Source organism: Carassius gibelio, chromosome B8 (genome assembly GCF_023724105.1).
Source record: "Carassius gibelio isolate Cgi1373 ecotype wild population from Czech Republic chromosome B8, carGib1.2-hapl.c, whole genome shotgun sequence".
Lineage (NCBI taxonomy): Eukaryota > Metazoa > Chordata > Actinopteri > Cypriniformes > Cyprinidae > Carassius > Carassius gibelio.
Window position 1 is genome coordinate 924,043 of NC_068403.1, and position 23,414 is coordinate 947,456.

Here is a 23,414-nt window from a genome sequence, read left to right on the forward strand (position 1 = left end):
AACACTGAAAAATAGCATTACAAATGCTGAAAAAAATAAAATCTGGGCAGAAATCACTCAAAAAATAAACGATGCTAGCTATGGATATGGACAAATCCCAGACAAAGTCAGGAATAAGTGGAGGGACTCCGCAAGTGTGACAAAACAGAGGGCTGTGGCACGTAAGAGGGAAGCAAACAAGACTGATGGGGTATCAGTTCAGTTCCTCCTGTCCCTACAGAGGAAGAGACAGTTTTGGCCATCCTGAGCCAAATGCTTTAAATTCAGTTGTACTGCATTATCATGCTGTTGGAAATTTATGGAGGTGGTGGGTGATGGAAGCACACTTGACTGTTTTGTGTGGGACACTTCTGCAGTTTGCAGGTGGCTGAAGAGGGTGCATGGCTTTGGTGATAGCTGGCTGCTGGGAGACATGTCCTCTTCGCCCATTCGTCCTTTCACCTGTGCAGCATCCAGCCACCACTGCAGTTTAAATCATTTGTTTAATCTGACATAATTGCTGTTAAATATTTGGTTTCTTTGCTGATATGTATTAAATGAACACTTAAAAACATAAAAAAAAACTTTTGCAAACACTATAAACCGTCTCTCTCTCTCTCTCTCTCTCTATATATATATATATATATATATATGTGTGTATTCACACACAAACACATTTGTAGAGAGTATTTTCTATATTCTAATCCTGTAAAAACAACAAACAACTCACTTATTTATAATTTGTTTTGTTACTTTATTTAGGTACATTCATTTAAAATTAAAAATTTACTATAAAAATAGGCCAACTGTAATTTGAGGGTTAACATTTTATATAAGTGAAAACCTCTAACACACTGTTTTACCAATGTTTTAAAATTAAAATTATACAAAGATAAGTCACTTGACAAACTCACCGTTTCTTCGCACAAACGAAACAATGGCTGCGTTCTAATCCGCAAGATTAATGCTTTCAGAGGGCACTTCGAAGGGAGAATAATCGCGATGGCCACGCTGCTATAGTTTCAAACTGAATTTGTAATAATAATAAAAAGGCGATTTATGTGATAAACTTAAACGACAACTTTAAGTCTTTTAAATCTCTCAAAGTGGATGGTGAAATCTTCTAAAGGAATAGGGCACAGGGTCGATAACTCTGAATAGCACACAGCCCAGGTGCGGCGCAATCAATGACGTCGACACAGCAAACTAACGACGAACTATGCCTCTAACCACAGGTGGAGAGCTGTCGTTCCAACGACACAAGTTTGCAATGCAGTTAGCGAAAATTCGTTTGAACTATGGTTTCGGGAAACACCAAATCGTTGAACTACGTTGGTAACGACGGAACTTGCGACCATAGTTGGCTAACGATGCTTGGTGCGTTTCCCATACAACGACGTAGCTCGCAAATTAACCACAATAGTACGATGCATCTTTATGAAAACGAACGACCTAGTCACGACTGTTTCCCGAAACCATGGTACCTGTGTCGCAGATCCATAGTTCAAACTACGGCTGCATCCGAAAACTTAGGCAGGTGACTTGCTGCCTTGCTGTCTAATCAGGCAATGACTTTGCAGGCAGCGTTTTGGCACGAAGACACCTCGTGAAACGGATTTCGGACAGGCTTTTGAGGCGGAGTAATGGTTTAATGATCTACAACAAAATATACAGAGCTTTGGTTATAACTAAGTGGAAATTTCATTACTGCAATATTAATTTCTCGCTAGAAATTACATAAAAAGTGGAAAACATTGTTCAGAAACATACATTTACACACAAACTGACCACCGACCGCAACTTTCAGACGCCATCTTTATTTTTTAGCTTAACTGTCGCAGAACGGAATGCACAGGATTGTGGGATATCAAAGGCAGCGAAGGATACATCTATGCTGCCTTCAAAAACCGACCATTTGAAGGCAACTCAGGAGACAGGAAATGAAGCTGACATTGATCTCGGACGTGCCTTGATGTCTTCCTACCTTGGAATGCGTCCTCCGAAGGCAGCATTTTTAAGTTTTCGGATGCAGCCTACGTTGGTTTGAGCCGTCGTTCTTCTTCTTCTTCGATCTAATGGCTGACTGGAGACATGAGCACATACCGCCACCTTCAGTAATTTGGTTTTATTTTCTCTTTTCTTCGACTCGAATTACGCTTTTGAAATGACCTTAGATTCAAGTGATAACGAATCATTCTTTTGTTCTGCAATACATTATACACACACGGAGTTAAAAATGTGCTCTTTTCTGATCCCAATGTCAATAATTTCACAATTTCTAAACATTAGTATTAATCCCAGTGACATCGACACAGCAAACTAACGACGAACTATACCACAGGTGGAGAGCTGTAGTTCCAACGACACAAGTTTGTGATGCAGTTTGCGAATGTTCGTTTGAACTATGGTTTCGGGAAACACCGAATCGTTGAACTACGTTGGTAACTACGGAACTTGCGACCATAGTTGGCTAACGATGCTTTTGGGAAACGCACCCCAGGGCAGGGGTGGTTCTAGGGTGAGTGGAGATCCGGGGCTTAGCCCAGAAAAATCCATGTAAATCCAAAGATTTACCTTATTTAAAATATACAAAAACAGTAAAAACAAAAACAAATTTAAAACATTTTATTTAAAGTATTGAGGAAAATACATTTGCTTTTTGCAAACAAAAATTAAGAATTGCAAAACAAATGAAACAGCGCGAAAGCAATGATTTTGCAATACATATTTTCCATGGTCATATCTTTTAATTTATTTGCAACGCTGCTTTTATTTTGAGTGTCAGTCTAGTTTGAGCTTGCGATACCATTTTTCCTTTGCGCTTCACTTTTCTGCACGTCTCTCTTTGTGGCACCGTTTTTGACGTGGGGGCGGAGTCAATGGATGGGGGCGTGTACAACATGCCTCCATGGAAGTGACGTCATCGGCCCGAGACGCAGCTCACTGATCCAGGTCCTGTCATGATGAGCAGAGACTTTCGACTGGATCATTTATTTTTATTCAGTAGCATTAAAACATTCATTTTTTGTTCTATTTACTTTATTAACATGTATGTGTATTAGCAGCGTTTGCTCAAGTTAAAGAAGTTGTTAACATGAACATCTGCTGTTTATTTCTCTAGATGTGCACACTTTTATAGCATTTTGTGTATTTGGATGCAAATCATTTGAGTCAGTTCGGGAGTTCTTAGCGGGATCGCGATTCATTTGAATAAGTTCGGGAGTTCGTAGCGGGATCGCGAATCATTTGAGTCAGTTCGGGAGTTCGTAGCGGGTTCGCGAATCATTTGAGTCATTTTGAGGATCACGAATCATTTGAGTCAGTTCGGGAGTTCGTAGCGGGTTCGCGAATCATTTGAGTCAGTTTGAGGATCGCGAATCATTTGAATCAGTTCGGGAGTTCATAGCGGGATCGCGAATCATTTGAGTCAGTTTGGGTTCGTAAATCATAGCTGTATATGGATAGGCATTTGTAACTAATTAAGTAGTTGGTTATAATTACATTTTCCACGCTTGTTTAGGTGTGAAATGTGAACTCCTATTTTTTGTTTTAATGATGTGCCTTTTAACAGTATCAAGTATATTCAAAAACTAAACAAATCGTGCCTAAAAAGTGCATGCATCTAGGCTAATGTAAAGTTACATGATGAAGTCATACTAGTGCGCGTGTGCATTTTGAGTGCGTTCTTTCACTGCATTATACGGTGTATTCAAATGCATTTATGAATGCATCTGAATGATCACAAAATTCAAGATATGAACCCTTTGTGCCAAAAGGGTTCTTTCTTGTCATTATAGAACCTTTTTAGCATAAAGGGTTCTTTGGAGTTGAGTAAAGGACCCTATGGTTCTATATAGAACCCCAATGATCCCTTTCTTCTAACAGTTTGTTGTCATAAGCAGGGTTGGTTCTAGGGTGAGTGGAGATCCATGTATGTGACTTTTTATTTTAATAAATCAGAAAGATTTACCTAGTTTAAAATATACAAAAACAATAAAAACAAATTTAAAACATTTTATTTAAAGTTTATCCCTTGTATCCTGACAAAAAAAAAAAAAAAAACTAGATCGGGACTCCAAAGCGCCTTTAGCAAATCATTTGAGATCACTTCGGAGTGAGTTTGCAAAACATTTGATAGATCGGGACTCCGAAGCGCATTTCGCGAATCATTTGAGATCACTTCGGAGTGAGTTTGCAAAACATTTGATTCAGATCGGGACTCCGAAGCACATTTAGCCAATCACTCCCACCCAGCAATAACTCATTGAAAAGACATCAAAACGACGTCATTGGCAGACGTTGTTAAAATGTCCATCTTAATTCTAAAGCCTTACATTTAATTTCAATAACAAATTAATTATTAGGCTACATAAAATTTTTATTATAGGCCTATTATTAGCCTATTAATAATTACTCTCAAAATAGGACAACTGACAAAAAAGTAACAACAAAACACATTTAATAATACATCAGATATAGGCCATAACAACAACAACAACGAAAAAAATAATAATAATAATAATAATAAAAAAATATATATATATATCTACTTAATATATATCTATTTATTTTTATCACCTTTGTCTGTTCATTATCATAATAAAAAACAGTAACTTTAAACACAAACACACACTGCTCAGTTTTTATGTAGTAAAATCTGTACCGTTAAGCGTTATCACCTTACTGCCCTGATGTAAAACATTTTCTTTTATGTGGATATTGGAAGCGACTGAAGTATGTAAATAATATTTACAGAAAAATTTGATTTTGTGTCCAATGAGAGACCCAACTTCAGTTTCGTTCTAGCCTAAAATGATCATTCGTTTTGGCTTGTGAATTTATATCTTTTAATTATATTTTCTAAATACTGTTAAATTTAAAGGATTTGTTGTGGAGGTATACAGGGGAACTTAAATAGCCTAACTATGTTTACATTGTTTATTATTATTATTATTATTATTTATCATATATTTATTTGACCCTCTAACCTTAGCTTTCACTATTCTAAATCTACTCTTAAAAAAAAAAAAACTAGATCGGGAATCCTAAGGGCGTAAATAATTTGAGATCAGGACTTCAGACTGAGTTTGCAAAAGATTTGATTTAGATCGGGACTCCGATTCAAATCGCGTTTCGCTAATCATTTGAGATCGGGGCTTCGGAGCGGATTTGCAAAACATTTGATTCTATCATGTAGGCTACTTGTGTAGATCAACTTTTAATAAAGAGAAAAGAGTTTTAGAGACAGATTTTTGTTAATAGCCTTTTAGTAGCCTAATACCACAGTCCATAGCATCAGTGACTGTATAATTTAGTAAGGGAAAATTAAAACAAAATAGGATGAGTTTCAATTTTTATTTTATTTATGTAGCAATGGTCATCTTAACCTCTGTGCAGTGTTCAGGTTATTTCAGGACCGCAAATTAAATTCTAATTCTAATACTGCATCATACACGTTTTTATTTGAGTTGAATATTTCGATATTTAAGGAAACGAAGCCATAATTTGATAAGTTTACATTTAGATTTATACATTTAGCACTTTTATTTCCAAGCGACTTACAAATGAGGACAGTGGAAGCAGTCAAAAACAACAAAAAGAGCAACAAAAGGTCTATAAACGAGAATAAACAATTTGCATGCAATATGAAGGCAAATGTTGTCTGATATGTTCAAATAATGTAAAATTAGAATGCTAAAAAAAATTGCCTCAAAAAGTCCAGATGATTCAAGCTGTTGGTGACTGTGTGTGTAACAGCAGCAGCAGAGATTATTAACCGTAAATGAAAACATTTAAAACTCTGATTCCTCGATTTAAAAAAATAAATAAAAATGTAGCAAAACATTAGATTCAGATGATATGTAGAACTCTCTGTGATTATCAGTGTCAGACTGTGTGTGTTGTTTTGTCCGGGGCTCGTGGGACAGGCGTACTACTCTGACTGTGACGTCATCATCCTGGGGAGGGACTTTGAGAGGATTCAGATCATCCCAGGAGCCAAACACGGAAACATCCAGGTGGACACACACACACACACACACACACGCTTCTGGTGTCCAAACAACATCAAGGACTTATAAACTGTTACAGCACTTACTCAGAGTGACACATAGCATAGTTTTTAACCTCATGGTTGCAGTTTGAGGTTTAGGAATTAGTTTGATTATTTTTTTTAGCCTTTATGTTTATGTCAGTTTTAATAATTTAAGCATTTCAACTTTTTGTAAAAAGTTACTACTTTAGTTTCGTACTGTTTTCATTTAATTTATAGTGCTTTTCCTTTACAAATTATTGCAAAGCAACTTTACAGAAAATTAAATTTCTACAATATTTAGTAGTAGCTTACACGATTTATCTATATCATTTTACTTTAGCTTTATTTCAATTACAGAAAGCTGTTTTTAGTAGTTTCAGTCTTAGTCTACAACAATGACACATAGTTGGTTGCTTTGGGAATTATTAGTTAGGAACAAAAAAAAAATTATATATTTTTTGTACGAGTTTCTGTCTTCTGCTGAATGCTAAAAAGATGATGCTTTGAAGACCAAACGGTTGATGGTACCCATTCACTTCCATAGTATTTCTTCCTGTAGCACAGAAGTCAATGGGTGCCGTCAACTGTTCGCTCTCGAAAACATCTTCTTTAGTGTTCAGCAGAAAAAAAAACACTCGTTCAGGCTGAGGAAGAGTAACCGATCGCAGGATTTGATTGTTTGATTCCTCTCACACAGACAATACAGTTCTATGAGTGTTAATCTAAACTGTGTTTGAATATGAAGCACTTTGTGTGTGAAGACATTTGTGAATCAACCAATCAGCTGTCACTCGATTTCGAGTTGAACACAAGGCTTGATGAAATAATACTGTGATAAAGATAAAGCATATTTATAATCATCGAAGCTCCTGCAGACGTATGTTTTAGGAAGATTGTCCAGGGTTTATTTTTTACTCTTTTCTTTTACCTGCCACCGTTCGACTCGGACACAAACACGAGAGATTTTAATTTGATGAAGGTCATGGTGTTCTTCTTCACCGCAGAGAATGATGCTCTTTCTCTTGTTTTCCAGCTCAAATATCTGAACATCCTTAAATCGAGAAGCATTTACTGAAATATAAATGAGTTCATGTTTAAAACAAGAACAAATGTCTGTCAGCGGCTAAGAAAAACAATAGTTTTCACCTTTGGCAAAAAATTTCTTCCCAGTTTTAAGCATTAACCTATAAGAATCTAAAAATAAATATATTGATTAGATAATTAAAATTCATATCTGAGGTCATTATGCATCTCCTGCAAATGTCTTGGTTTGATGATGTTCATATATTAGCACTGGAATACAGAGTGTAATCATTGTTTCTTCCCCAGATTATTGCTGATGTGAGGAAGCAGTGAGGAATCGGCTGTATAGTGATCATGCTCTCTGCCCTTTAACCTCTCAAATCTGAATATATACGCCAATCAATCTAATTTTATATCGAGTATGAAGAGATCTGTAATATACTGTTTGTAATGAGAAAATAAATTACATCCATTATTTCTTTGCTGGGTTTAAAAGTTTTTTTTATGAATGATTATGAAATTTTTTATTATAAACATCAGTGCAGTATTAGCATTTATATCAACATTATTAGAAATGTCTGAATGAATCAGAATCAAATGATTATGTGATCAATGCAGAGTTGTTCTTTCTTAGTATTTCTGTCTTGTTTTCTGGCATATATTAATGCTTTCAAACGATTAATCGCTTCCAAAATAAAAGTTTTTGTTTATATGTGTGTGTACAGTGTATATTTATTATGCATATATAAATACACACACATGCATGTATATATTTTAAAATATTTACATGCATTATATATATATATATATATATATATTTATTATTTATAAATAGTATATAAACATAACATTTTTCTTAAATATATACACATGCATGTGTGTGTATTTATATATGCATAATAAATATACACGGTACACGCACAAATGTAAACAAAAACTTATTTTGAATGTGATTAACTTTTTGACAGCATTAATATAAATATCTAAACATTCTTGAATCAGGATGAATTTACTGTACAAGTAAAATGACTTAAAAAAAACAAAAAAACAACAACCCCATATTGTGTAAGTTTTTGCTTAAAACATGCAAAATATTTACCAATAATGTAAGAAAAAGTATCTGAATTCAGAGGCTAAATAAGATTATTTTTCTTGCTCCATTGGCAGATATTTCTGCTCGTTTTAAGCCAAAACTAACATTTTGATCACTTAAAAAAAAAAAAAAAAAAACATTTTAAATTGTCACTTGTACAGTAAATGCATCTTGATTCAAGAATGTTCTGATATATATACTAGAACACCAGACACAGACACTGAGTAAGAGAAGGATTTCTTCAGGTCTGATGTTGACGGCTCTCATTAGTGGAGATGATTCTTCTTCATTAGTTTTGAGCAACGGCGAGGATCTTCAGAGCTTGGCGTAGTCCTTCAGCACGGCCTCCAGCTTCTGACTCAACATGATGTTCCCTTTGACCTTTAGCTTGCCGGAGAAAAACGCCTGCGGGACGAACACAGAGCAGGAGTGGACATCAGGAGTGTGTTTGTGTGTGTGTGTGTGTGTGTGTGAGAGAGAGACAGAGAGAGACGCAGCACCTGCTGAGGGTTCAGCTTGCCCTTCACCACCTCCATGAAGTCCTCGTCTGAGACGCTGAAGATCACGTCTGCTTTAGAGACTCCTCTGTGCACAGATCCTCCATCCGTCTTCAGATTGATGGCTGCAGGATCACAAGACTAAATCAGATTGTGTTCTAGTATAAATATCTGAACATTCATGAGTCAAGATGCATTAACTGTACAAGTAACATGATTTAAGATATTATGTCTTGTTTTCTGTAAAAAATTAAATAAATAAATAAAAATATATCTATATATAAAAAGGATTTGACAACTGATGGAAACTAATATAAATTCTAAAAAGGTGCATAAAAATTATGCATTCAACAAAGTAGGATACATTTCTTATCTGGTAAGAAAACATGCACATAAACGATGATAGAAACACTTAAATGTGCATAAAACACACGTGACTGTGTGATAGGACAGAAAAAAAATATTTTGTTGCAAAGATATCTGCAAATGTGATAAGAAAAAACTATTTGCTTGTGTTAAGAGAATGAATGATGCAGTGTCTGGCTCACTCCACTCTCGGACGGTTCTGCCGTCTTTGCTGATCTCCCATCCGAACACAGCGTTGACCTTCTTCACCAGCTCCTGACCGCCATCTCTGATCCTGCGAGCGATCTCAGAGAACACCAGGTCGCTCTGCAGACCGAGGCTCTGTGAACGAACCACATCATCACACTGTGCTCGGAGTCTGGTCTCAGATGTGTGTGTGTGTGTGTGTGTGTGTGTGCAGACCTGCGGAGACCCGGCTCTGACACACACATCCGTCTGCAGATCTATATACGCTCCAGACAGCACCACGTCTCCGCTCTCCTTCACCTAGAGCCAGAACAGATCAGCGCTGAACACACACTGAAGGACTAAACACACACACACACACACACACACCGAACGCTTCGTCACCTTGCACTGGATGTGAATCCTGTTCCCTTCCTTCCACATCTCCGTCTGCAGAGACTGTCCCGGATACACCGGCTTCACGAAACGCACCTGAAGCACAGATCAGGGTTATTAACAGAAATTCATTAATTAGACGATGTGCAATCAATTTGGACTGGGAATAAACATCACTATTATTGTGATAAATTAGAAAAGTATTGAATAGACATTACAGAATGAATCTTTACAAATACATTTTTATATTAACCTTTGCATAAATAATACAAATTATAAATAATATTGAAATGATACTTTAAATATGAAACTACGCCAGTAGGTGGCAGCGAGTGAGTCATTAAATCACTCAGAAATGATTCGTAATGAACGAGTCACTGAATCACTGACTCACTTGATTCGTTCAAAGCTGTAGATTCATTCAGTAATGTGTTTCTCGGCTGTGAAACAGTGCTGCTGGTGTGAAATTGCCAAACTAAACCATATCATTCTAACAGACTTCATCATGCAGTAAACGTTTAATTCCCAGTCGTTAAAGTCTTACCTTGATGGCCTTGAACCTGGACACGTCGTTAGCGGCGTACTGCTTCAGAACGTGCCGAGCGGCGAAGCCAAACGAACACAGGCCGTGCAGGATGGGAGACTCGAACCCTGAGGATCAGGTCAAGATACAGCTTCAAACACAAATCTATAATTCTGTATCTCCAGACTGATCTGTTATTGGTCGGTCAAACGGATAGCCCCGCCCACAAACTCACCCCATTGGTTGACTCTGCATATTAATCTGTAACATTGTAACATCCTCAAAAGGACACACTTCCTGTTAAAGAGTGTTTACCTCCCATCGCAGCGAAGCTGGGGTCGATGTGCAGCGGGTTCCAGTCCCCGCTCAATCTGTACAGAGCCGCCTGAAGATCATATAATATATGATTCACATGAATACATTTAATGCTTCCTTGATGAATAAAAGTATTAATTCTTGAGGTTGTGAGGAGCATCAGTGAATGTGTTTGACCTGATCTCTGGAGGTCTGCTCTACGATCACAGCGTCTGGAGCTCTGTCTGGACGAGGAGCTGTGGCCTGAAACAGAGACACGTTCATTAATGACGGAGCTGAAGCGGTTCAATGTGTTTTCTGAGAGCAGTGTTTCATTCACCACAGCCTTCTGGGACGTGCGCTTCCCTCCGAATCCTCCAGCGCCGACGATGAAGAGCGAGAACTGATTATAACACACCAGCTCACGCTCGCTGTACGTATGAACTGAAACACAAACACAAACAGGTCAGAAGTAACACTCTGAAAGATAGGAATACTTTTATTCATCCAGGAGACACATTCAATCAATCAAGTGTCACTGAAGATAGAAAAGATTTCTATTTCTAATAGTAATAAGAAAAATAAAATACTTCAGTTTTTACAGAAATATTGAACCGTGTTCAACGCTGATGATAATCAGAAATGTTTCTTGAGCAGTAAATCATCATATTTTCATGATTTCTGAAGATCATGTGACACTGAAGACTGGAGGAATGATGCTGAAAATACAGCGGAGCATCACAGAAATACATTACACTTTAACACAGATTCACTTAGAAAACAGATGATTTACAGTAGAATAATATTTCACTATTTTACTGTATTTTTGGATCAAATAAATGCAGCCTTAATGAGCTGAAAAACTCTTTCTGAGCCCAATCTTTGACGTGGATGATGTGACTCTGATTAGTTAAACTGGTTCTGACTCACCGTCCAGCAGGATGACCATCCCTGAGCCTTTATCCAGCACATCTGCCACCACGGCCCGAGACCTCAGAGTCCCTGAGGAGAGAGAACACCTTCAGTATCCTCACGAGCGCACCTGTGTGTGTGTGTGTGTGTGTGTGAGTGTGAGAGTGTGAGTGTGTGTGTGTGTGTGTGTGTGTGTGTGTATCATATCAGGACACAACTCTGTATAATGACATGGGTATGACACAGGTATTACAAGGAGAGGGTGACTTATGAGGACATAACCCATGTCCCCATTTTTCAAAACACTTATAAATCCTACAGAATGAGTTTTTTTGAGAAAGTAAAAATGCACAAAGTTTCCTGTGAGGGTTAGGGTTAGGTGTAGGGTTGGTGAAGGGACATAGAATATACAGTTTCTACAGAATAAAAACCATTACACCTATGTGATGAACACACTTTACACAAAAACAAACATGTGTGTGTGTGTGTGTGAGTGTGTGTGTGTGTGTGTGTGTGTGTGTGTGTGTGTGTGTGTGAGTGTGAGAGAGAGAGAGAGAGAGAGAGAGAGAGAGAGAGAGAGAGTGTGTGTGTGTGTGTGTGTGTGTGAGAGAGAGAGAGAGAGAGAGAGAGAGTGAGTGTGTGTGTGTGTGTGTGTGTGTGAGAGAGAGTGTGAGAGTGTGTGAAAAAGTGTGTGTGTGTGTGAGAGAGAGTGAGTGAGTGTGTGTGTGTATGTGTGAGTGTGTGTGTGAGAGTGAGTGTGTGAGAGTGAGTGAATGAGTGTGTAAGAGTGAGTGATAGTGAGCGTGTGTGTGTGTGAGAGTGAGCGTGTGTTTGTGTGTGTGTGTGAGAGAAAGAGTGAGTGATAGTGAGCGTGTGTGTATGTGTGTGTGAGAGTGAGCGTGTGTGTGTGTGTGTGTATGTGTGCGTGTGTGTGTGTGAGAGTGAGCGTGTGTGTGTGTGAGAGAGTGAGCGTGTGTGTGTGTATGTGTGCATGTGTGTGTGTGAGAGAGTGAGCGTGTGTGTGTGTATGTGTGCATGTGTGTGTGTGTGTATGTGTGCGTGTGTGTGTGTGAGAGAGTGAGTGTGTGTGCGTGTGTGTGTGTGAGAGAGTGAGCGTGTGTGTGTGCGGTCACCTGAAGTGGGCAGAGCTCCGAACAACTCCAGATACTGTTCTCCGTGCAGCAGCTGCAACAAACACACACACTGCTCACACACACAGATACACATGTGAACACAGAGAGCACACAGAAGATGACGCTCACCCGGGTGAAGTCGATGTCGAGTCCCGGGACGCTGCTGAGGCCCGTCATGGCGCTCAGAGCCGGAATCACTCCAAACGTGGGCAGAGCGCTGAAGTCCTGCTGACCTTCATACAGGAACCTGAGGTGCTCCGGCTCTCTGGTGGACATCCCCACTCCCAGAGCGTACAGGATACAGTTCATGTGTGTGTACGAGAAGACCATCTCTGGCATCGTCTGACCCACAGCCGACGACTGACCAACACAACAACACACTCCACAATCAACACCACACACAACTACACACTTCTCCTTTATATTAGTGTCCTCAAATATCTAAACATCACGATTACTTCAGATTTAAGAATATGTGTTCACCCTCAGTTCATCCCAGATCAGGAGGAGTTTGTTTCTTCATCAGGTTTGTAGAAATGTAGCACTGCATCAGTGTCTCATCAATGGATGCTCTGCAGTGAATGGGTGCCGTCAGAATGAGAGTCTGATAAAAACATCACAATAATCCACAGCACTCCAGTCCATCAGGGAAAAACATTAAAGTTTAGATCTGTTTAAACGCTGCTTGATCTGTGCAGATTTCTCTCCTGATTCAGACCAGAACACTTTTTCACTGGAGGAAGTGTTATTCTGGATTATAGACTCTATGTGTTTGAGTTAAAATCATCTTAATGCTGGATGTGTTTCAGGTTTTGTCTTCTCCAGATGTTCACTGATGGACTGGAGTGCTGTGGATTATTGTGATGTTTTTATCAGACTCTCATTCTGACGGCACCCATTCACTGCAGAGCATCCATTGATGAGACACTGATGCAATGCTACATTTCTCCAAACCTGATGAAGAAACACAGTCCTCCTGATCTGGTGTGGAGTGATGGTGTCTCCTGTGATCTGAGGATGTTCGGGTGATGCTGATGATCTCACAGGGTTTGTGCCGGAGCTCGCTGCGGTCGGATTGGATCTGATTCCACGTTCATCTTCCACTCGGGACAGAACCTCCACCAGCGTCTGCAGCGACTCTTCATCAACACAGAGGACGTTCATTAGCTCTGATGTGCAGTAACGAGGCGCAGGTGTCCTAACGAGCTGTGATGGTTGAGCGAGGTTTACCCTGGATGCTGGAGGGTTTACTGGCGTCAGTGAAGTCACAGATCTCGCTCCAAGCGTCTCGCACCGCCTCCGGCGTCATGCTCTGGTTCTTCTGCCGCACGATTCGACCCAGACTCCTCTCCCAGCGCACTGCACCACAGCACACACACACACACACACCACATGAGCACACACGTGTCCCTGCAGCACAGAAGCAGTCATCAGTGTCACAGACGTGTATTTGTAGAAATACACAACAATACATTGTATGAATCACATTTATACATTTCTCTTTTATGATAAAAATCATTAGGATATTAAGTAAAGATCATGTTCATGAAGATATTTAGTAAGTTTCCTACCGTAAATGTAGCAAAACTTAATGTTTGATTAGTAATATGCATTGCTAAGAACTTCATTTGAAGATGGTTTTCTCAATATTTAGATTTTTTTGCTCCCTCAGATTCCAGATTTTCAAATATTGTCCTCCTAACAAACCACACATCACTGGAGATGATTTATTCAGCTTTCAGATGATGTAAAAATCTCAATTTAACGAAATGTACCCTATAATGATTGACCTGTGCACTGATTGATCAGATGAAGACTGAAACCATTCAGAGCTGAACACAGCACACATACACTTACAGTAATAACTGCTGAACACTGAACTGATTTGATCTGAATAATGACTATTGTTTTCTGTAGAGCTGCTTTACAGCAGAAACTCATTTTGTTTCATATCTGCTGATTTTTGCAACATTAAGACTGTTGCTGAAACAATGACACTATTATCTTGTGAATTTCTGAAAGTTATTTTATATCTGATGAAGTTTGCAGCACGGTTTAACTCTGAGACGATCAGAGTCTCTCAACACTCTTCAGCTTTATTTCACCGTTTTCTGTGGAGACCACAGCGGTCACCTGATCTCCTGATCATATAAACCATCCTCCAGCTCTGTGTGGAGGAATACGCACTGGAGTATTATAAACATCAGAGTTTCCCTGAAGCTGCTTTGAAGAGGTTTGATGAAATCAAGTGACTCGTTATCAGACTCTCTTCTCAAATCCTCACTCAGATGTTGCTTTAGCCGTCAAAATGACATTTCAACAATTTTGGTTCACGATGTTTAGATGACCTTTGACCTCTAATCCAGATGTAAACATGCAGTGTAAATGGGTTTACATCCAAATAAAGACTAGTAATGCTGATGCTTAAGACCACTTAATAAACTTGTTTATGTAAGAATATATTTGTGTGTGTGTGTGTGTGTGTGTGTGTGTGAGTCACGAATCTTCTCCCACAGATCATCAGGTTCAGCAGATCTTACGTTTTCCGATCCATCCGGCGCCGACCTAAAACCCAAACAGCAGCAGATGAGATTCAGGACAAACAGTGCAGTGTGTGTTCATGCATTCCCTTCAAATCAACCCCTTGAGTCTTGTGTTTGTGTGCACCTCGAACAGTCCTCCGTTCTCTGGACACGCTTCATGACACAGCCACAGCACCAGCGGAGCCACGTACTCGGCCCTCAGCGACTGCAGCAGATCTGACACACACACACACATACTTGTGTTACAGGAGGTCTTCAGTGCTGTAGTGTGTGTGTGTGTGTGTGTGTGTGAGCTCTGCACCTGGAGGCATGACGGTCTCAGTGAGCCGGGAGCCTGCGGTCGGGGCGATGGTGTTGCAGTGGATGTTGTACTTCTGTCCTTCGATGGCCAGCGTGTTGGACAGCCCCAGCAGACCCAGCTTCGCCGCGCTGTAGTTAGCCTGGCCGAAGTTCCCGTAGATCCCTGCCGCGGACGACGTCATGATGATCCTGAGAACAGACACGAGAGAGCCGTGACGCTCGGCTGGAGAACACCACAGAAGACTTTCACAGATCCGCACAAACCTCCCGAACTTCTGGTTCTTCATGTGGTTCCAGGCGGCCCTCGAGACGAGGAAGGAGCCCCTCAGATGCACGCGGTGAATCAGGTCTGTGTGCACACAACAGCTTACAGTAGCTCACAACTACATCTTAGAAGAAGATCTTGAGCTAAATGTTTGCTCTGACAGTATTTGACTCTGAAACTAGCTCCTAAATGTGTAAAAGGTGAGGAGCAGTGAAGAGGAGTCTCCTAAAACAGCTGTTTGCTGTTGATAGAGACTATCAGCCAATCAGTGTGTGTGTAGTTAGGAAGCGTGATGACATCATCCACAGCCACGAGCTCAGCCCCGCCCCCTTCCTCTTCTCTCTATTCCTGACTAGAAGTGTGTCTCAGCAGCTTTTGAACAGATTTAAAGAGGAAACTCTTATGTTTAGATGACGTGGATACGTACCCCAGTCTACGTCGCTGGTCCTGGCGAACGATCGGTCGCGCAGAATCCTTCAGAACACAGCAGAGAAAAGTAAGAAAAGTAATGCATTACAATTAATTTTTATGGAAATTAATGCATTGTTACTTTTTTTTTAATCTAGACAGGGCTTGCTTGTTTTATTTTAATATAAAAAAAGTTACTTTACAAATGTAAAAACCCTGTTCACACCAAAAGTGAAGTGAATCCGGTTCAGGCTGAAGGAAATGTATATTCTGGTCTGTACAGTAGAGGGCGCCGCTCAAACTAATCACATGAAGAACACTGCATTCAACAGTTTGTGTTCATTTTGAGGAACACTGAATGTGTTTTTGTGCAGCTGAGATGAGTAAACACATTTTCATATTAAGTGTAGAACTACAGTAAGATAATGTTCTCGCAAAATTCACAGAAGATTCAAAAATTATCTTAAAATTCCTAAATTTACTGGAAATCTTCCACCTTTTTCAACCCTGCTGCTGATTTCTGTCACCATGGCAACACCAGAGCTGTCAGTCAATAAATGGAAACAAAGTAACTGGCGTCATGTTTAAAAAAAAAAAAAATTTCTCTTTAAATGAAAGAGTAATGCATTACTTCACTAGACACTTTAAAAAAGTAATCTGATGACGTAACTCGTGTTCCCCTCTACACCGATCTCAACGTGCACTTACCCAGCGTTATTCACCACGATATCTGCAAAACAACACAAACTGATCATGAGCACTCAGAAAAACAGCAGCTATATAGAGATTTAATAAAGGTATAATAGAGTTTTCAAATGCGTTTTTACTTTGAATCAATTTTAGGGTAAAACTTCACATAAATCTTTCTGTATAAAGCATTATGACCGTATTCATAAAGTACGCTGTAATGCATTATATCTTTTCATAAATAACTGTAAAATGCATTATAATATTTGAAAGTTTGTTTGTCTTGTGTTTTAATGCATTGTACTTTCTAAAGGTGTAATAACGGATAGATCAGTATTATAATATATTATAACAATTATTCATTAGATAATCAAATGCATTATAAGGTGCATTACAAGGACTAATTACTGCATTAAAACAGTTTTTATAATGCATTATATTTAAGTAAAGTGTTACTCAAGGTTTTAATGTTAGGGTTAGGTCTGGAAATTGCACCTATTCGGCCAAATGCATCCAGCGCCGTCTGGATGAGCTTCTCACCATCTTCCACTGAATCTGTGAGATGAAGAACCAGAGCTCTGATCATCATGAACACACAGGTGAATCACAGGTGTGTGGAGCTGGAGTCGATTCATCACTGACCGTAACTGGCCACAGCTTTGCCTCCTTTAGCTCTGATCTCCTCCACCACTTTATCAGCGGCCGCTGAGCTCTTGCCACCTCCTTTAATATCTCCTCCCAGATCATTGACTGTGTGAAGAACAGAGAGCGAATCATGAGTCGCGACTCACTTGAACCGAATCAATGATCCGATCAGAGCGACTCACCGATGACAGAGGCTCCTCTCTGACCGAACGCCAGCGCATATTCCCTCCCCAAACCTGAGAAAACACACGAAATTAACATGATTAACATAATTATCTGAGTGAGTTATGAATATCAGCCTTATCTAAACTGAATAGCACCATCATGAGGGTCAGGGTCAGTGACTCTTATCTGCTGTTTGTACTTTGATCGACACAGAGAAGCTGCATCACTGCCAAACAACACGCTTAAATACTTAGAAAGGCCTTTAAACTCAATATTCTGAGCAAAATCATGCAAGTTGAAAAAACATAAAGCATCTATATGAATGTGTCAGTTGTGACTCGCACTACAACATGTAAATAATGCATTAGTTTGTAGTTTATGTTTTCCGTTTACTATTCAGAAAGCGTCTGCTTGATGCATTAACGCATTAAACTTCTGCAGCACTCATTATCTCCCTCTATTAATGAATTCTACATTAATATATTTGCATAAATGCATGAGTTTATGATGATAAACTGACCTCCTCCGGCTCCGGTCACCAGCACGACTCTGCCGTCGAAAGTCAAAGGCGTTGACATCTTCAGATGATGTGTGTTTTTTGTCTTTATGATGTTTGAGGTGGTGTTTTTTAACTGTGCAAGTCTGCGGATCTGCCGTGGAACGCTCCGCCGTGACTTTTGCCCTACTTCCGCGAACGGCGCTGTGACGTCACCGAGTGATGATGCCCAATCAGATCCGCGCGTCTTCTCTCCACCAGGCGCCACGTGACTCTTATTTGCGCGAGTTATATTTATAGTGTTGAATAAAGCTGAATATAACAGCTCGTGTTTGAGCTGCTGTTTTGTTACAGTGTCAGTGAGATTGTTAATTTGTAAAATTGTGAAATCGGCATGTACTTTTTAATTAGAATGTATTATTTTGCATATAACCTACAAAATCATATAGCTATCCAGGGGCGGCGTTAGGGGTGGGCTAAGGGGGCTGGAGCCCCGACTGTTTTAAGTAAAGCCCCGAATGTTTTTATTACCACCATGCTATCAATACGTTTTCATGCCCAGTAAAGTAATTTATATTAGAATTTAAATAAATAAATAAATAAATATATCTCGACTATCACGTCCACAGTGTCTGTAAATTTACCCAAGTAAGTTACGCGTTGTCATTCACACCCGACGAAAACCGCCCACTGAGTCTAGTGCTTGTGACTGACAGGTAAACTGGCCAACCATCGATGAGCGTCTGTACGATCAGCCAATGAAATGAGATCTTTCGGAGGCAGGCGGTTTGTTGGCGTGTAGTATTTTACTAGATCAATTTATATAAAAATTCAAATGGATATTTAAACATTCTTCTTCTTCTTCTTCTTCAAAAAAGGAAAGCACCCCCCCAGCCAAAACACTGAAACGACAAGATACAACAGCTTCAGGTATCTGTAACTTTTAATCATAGTATTATATTTCTTTTTCGGTTTTAAATTGTGTCTGATTTAACGTCACATTTTGAACATCTAACAGTTAACGGTTGCGCAGCACAGTCTTTAGGACACACACACACACACACACACACACACACACACACACAAACACACACACACACACACACACACAGAGCGGTTATATGTTTGCTAAGCATTGTCTGTGGCAGACCTTTCTGTTAGGACAACAATTAAATAAACAAGATTATAAAAAAACACATATTTCGCAAAGGAAATGTTTCCAAACAAAGCATGTTGTTGTGCTCTGCAGCAACACACAGCGGTGTTTACTGAATAAATTTGCTTGAGTAACTTTTGTACTTTTTTTCTGAATGAATCATCCGTTTCAAACGAATCCATTGATTAAATGACTCACCGACTCACTCATTAAGGCAGTGGCATACCGCCACCTAGTGGCAACGTACCATTCTAATGTTTTTCATAATTTCATATTTCTGTATTCCAAATTTTATATTTGATACATTAGCCACATAAGATTATTTATGCAATTTGTAAGTGCTCCTTCAAAAATATAAGTGTATAGAGTCCTGCGTTTATAATTATACTTGGCTTTAAGTGTACATAAACACAGAGATAAAGTCCTTTGACCAGATATCTTTGTAGAGTAAGAGTGTGTCAGTGCACTGCTTAATGTTTGCTTTTTATCCCTGTTCTGAGTGAGTGTAGCCTGTCAGGCTTGATTGGAAAAGAAAAGAAAACGGAGACAAAAAAAAGTGAGATAGAGACACAACATCAGCATATGTGTCAGGATACAAGGGATAAACTTAAAAAAAAAACAAAAAAAAAACAAGGTAAATCTTTCTGATTTATTAAAATAAAAAGTCACATAGGCCTATATGGATTTTTCTGGGCTAAGCCCCGAATCTCCACTCACCCTAGAACCAACCCTGCTTATGACAACAAACTGTTAGAAGAAAAGGTCATTGGGGTTCTATATAGAACCATAGGGTTCTTTACTCAACTCCAAAGAACCCTTTATGCTAAAAAGGTTCTATAATGACAAGAAAGAACCCTTTTGGCACATATGCAGGATGCATTCATAAATGCATTTGAATACACCGAATAATGCAGTGACAGAATGGACTAAAAATGCACACGCGCACTAGTATGACTTCATCATGTAACTTTACATTAGCCTAGATGCGTGCGCTTTTTAGGCACGATTTGTTTAGTTTTTTTATATACTTGATACTGTTAAAAGGCACATCATTAAAACAAAAAATACAAGTTCACATTTCACACCTAAACAAGCGTGGAAAACGTAATTATAACTAGCTACTTAATTAGTTAAAAATGCCTATCCATATACAGCTATGATTTGCGATCCCCAAATTGACTCAAATGATTCGCGATCCCGCTACGAACCCCCGAACTGATTCAAATGATTCGCGATCCCCAAATTGACTCAAATGATTCGCGATCCCGCTACGAACCCCCGAACTGATTCAAATGATTCGCGATCCCCAAATTGACTCAAATGATTCGCGATCCCGCTACAAACCCCCGAACTGATTCAAATGATTCGCGATCCCCAAATTGACTTAAATGATTCGCGATCCCGCTACGAACTCCCGAACTGACTCAAATGATTTGCGATCCCAATACACATAATGCAGTAAAAGTGTACACATGGAGAGAAATAAACAGCAGATGTTCATCTTAACAACTTCTTTAACTTGAGCAAACGCTGCTAATAAACATACATTTGTTAATAAAGTAAATAAAACGAAAACATGAATGTTTTAATGCTACTGAATAAAAATAAACGATCCACTCGAAAGTCTCTGCTCAGTAAGCTGCGGCTTGGGCCGATGACGTCACTTCCATGGAGGCATGTTGTCAGTGGCGGCTCCAGACAATTTTGATTGGGGGGGCAATGGGGGGTCCTGGTCTTTTCAAGGGGGGTCTCATGAAAACCAACAAAAAAATACAGTGGACATGGCTAATAACTGCTTATTACTGCTACTCAACAACAAAAACACCTTTGCAATGTAAACAAATGACAGGCTACATTTGTTATTCATATCCTTCACACTTCACTTTCATGTCAGGTATATTATGCATTTTTATTGACATTGATATTTTTACATTTATTTCCAGATATATATTATTGAATTTACAGGCTAGTGGTCTTGCTGTTGTAAACACTGTTGCTATTGTAGAAAAAATATTTGCATCACATTCAAAATATAATTATATTTTAATTCATTTCTGAATTGTTTTTATTTTTATAATGATAATTCAGAGAATGAGAAAATCTGAATAAGCCTTACCAGTGTTGTGATAATTATTTTTACATGTTAATAATAAATAAGTACTGTAATATAATAAAAGTTTATTCAAATAACATAAAAAAAGACCAGACCCCTCGATGCCTGTGAAACTTTTCTCCCTCAAACAGCACGCTTCTACTTCTACACTACAGGCTACACACAGCAATATAAACAACATATCTGCATGTTCTCACATCACATCGTTCTTGTAAAATAATAATAAGTAAATAAACATCAAAATCACTTCGCTGAGAATGAAACACCACTTACCAGCTGCCACGATGTTGAAAATATCCTCTAGCAGTTAAAAAATGCGCGTGCAGCATGAGGAATCTTCCTGGTTGGATGAGGTCGTAGTCAGGTGAACATTCATCATGTTGGTCATTTTATTTATGGCTAAATTATTATTAATAAATTGTACTAATATTATGATTGGGCATGGGCAGGCATTCACAAAAGTTTATGTTATTACAAAAAAAATTCGAGGAAATTTTGCTTTTGACAAAAGGGCACTTAAGGGGCAAAGGAGCAGGTGCTCAAGTGAACCGGTTCTTTCGGACAATTCGATCAAATAAACCAGCTGAAAAAAAAAATGGTTCACCGGTTCTTCTGCGCTCGATGTAATGCCGTCATTGGCGATGATTGCCCTTCATTCAAGCCTTTGGTTTACCCGCGCTTATAACATTAGCAAAGAATCAGTTCAGAATCAATCACCAAAAGAATCAGTTCGGTTCAGATGCGCTCTGTGTCAGTCTGCTTCGCGCTGAATCACGCATGCGCAGTTATCATCAGCTCATCGGTTCTCGAATCGGACACGTCCGACAGAAACGGTTCTCGGTTCAGTGTATGAATAAATTTCGAAATAATTATTATTTATTATTGTTCTGCTTAGTTTGAAGATAAACACTTTTGGATCTTTATCCCAAATATATATATTTTTTAATCAGGAAGAGGCTGGGGGGTCAAATTGGGGGTCAAGGCATTTTTGGCAGGGTCTTGAGACCCCCAAGACCCCCCCTGGCGCCGCCGGTGCATGTTGTACACACACAGTGGTTGTACACGCCCCCGTCCATTGACTCCGCCCCCACGTCAAAACAGTGCCACAAAAAGAGACGTGCAGAAACGTCAAGCGCAAAGGGAAAATGGTATCACAAGCTCAAACTAGACTGACACTCAAAATAAAAGCAGCGTTGCAAATAAATTAATAGATATGACCATGGAAAATATGTATAGCAAAATCATTGCTTTCGCGCTGTTTCATTTGTTTTGCAATTCTTAATTTTTGTTTGCATAAAGCAAATGTATTTTCCTCAATACTTTAAATAAAATGTTTTACATTTGTTTTTGTTTTTATTGTTTTTGTATATTTTAAACAAGGTAAATCTTTCTGATTTATTAAAATAAAAAGTCACATACATGGATTTTTCTGGGCTAAGCCCCGGATCTCCACTCACCCTAGAACCACCCTAAAGTGCTGACTTTACAGATTTAGTATAATTTGACTTAAAACTGTATATTTGAAGGTTTTAACTCTTTTCGTTTTGTTCTTATATTATAATTGTATTTTATAAATCCTTTTTCGATGTAAATTGCGGGAGTAAACACCGTTTCTCTTTTAAAGCCCCGCCCTCCAAATCTACCTCAGCCAATCCGATGTCAGAAATCCTGACTGACAGGCAAATAACGTTTCTGATTGGCTGCCAAAGAATCTTGTGTTTTTACCTGTTTTTTTTTTTACTGAAACGAGTATAATTTTGTTCTGTAAGATAATAATGAAATTTTACATTTGATATATTACAAATTAAATCGCTGCAGTTTGTAAATAAGATAATCTTGTACCATATTTATATTAAAATACAAAGAGTAAGGAATTATATTCCATTTGTTCTCATAAAAAACATTAAGTGCATTAAACATTATATCACGTCAAAGTTTCCCAAACTAAGGAAATGAATTAAATCAAATTAAATACAAAATGTTATTGTAGAATGAATAAAATAAAAAAACACTTAGGCCACTGATTTTTTTAAATTTGTTTACCTACATGAACATACAAATGTGATACTCGAAAATTATCATATTTATTTTAAAGAGGTACTTCAAATAAATATATATAGTGAAGGATATCTGTGTGAATAAGTAGTAGGCTGGACATTTTATTATTATTTATTATGGAATAATTAATATCCATAAAGAAGTTACTGTAGTGTGACTACGA

At 38.6% G+C, this 23,414-nt stretch overlaps 1 protein-coding gene across 2 annotated transcripts; it reads right to left on the reverse strand.

Annotated features, from left to right (window-relative positions):
• Positions 1-7,508: 7,508 nt before the first annotated feature.
• Positions 7,509-18,143, reverse strand: hsd17b4 (hydroxysteroid (17-beta) dehydrogenase 4). 2 transcript variants are annotated; one of them, XM_052563265.1, is made up of 24 exons: positions 17,949-18,141; positions 17,446-17,499; positions 17,261-17,368; positions 17,114-17,173; positions 16,640-16,661; positions 15,951-15,997; positions 15,523-15,607; positions 15,260-15,447; positions 15,083-15,174; positions 14,956-14,980; positions 13,646-13,774; positions 13,460-13,554; positions 12,545-12,775; positions 12,416-12,467; positions 11,301-11,372; positions 10,711-10,814; positions 10,569-10,634; positions 10,392-10,461; positions 10,098-10,204; positions 9,563-9,649; positions 9,395-9,478; positions 9,175-9,313; positions 8,630-8,751; positions 7,509-8,534 (listed from the first exon to the last, which is right to left on the reverse strand). In XM_052563265.1, the coding sequence occupies exons 1-24, from the start codon at positions 18,004-18,006 to the stop codon at positions 8,445-8,447; spliced, it is 2,187 nt and encodes a 728-aa protein (XP_052419225.1). In that variant the 5' UTR covers positions 18,007-18,141; the 3' UTR covers positions 7,509-8,444. The 2 variants fall into 2 exon arrangements, with proteins under 2 accessions (XP_052419225.1, XP_052419224.1); XM_052563264.1 differs by having other exon boundaries at positions 9,175-9,478; positions 17,949-18,143.
• Between the last annotated feature and the right edge of the window lie 5,271 nt (positions 18,144-23,414).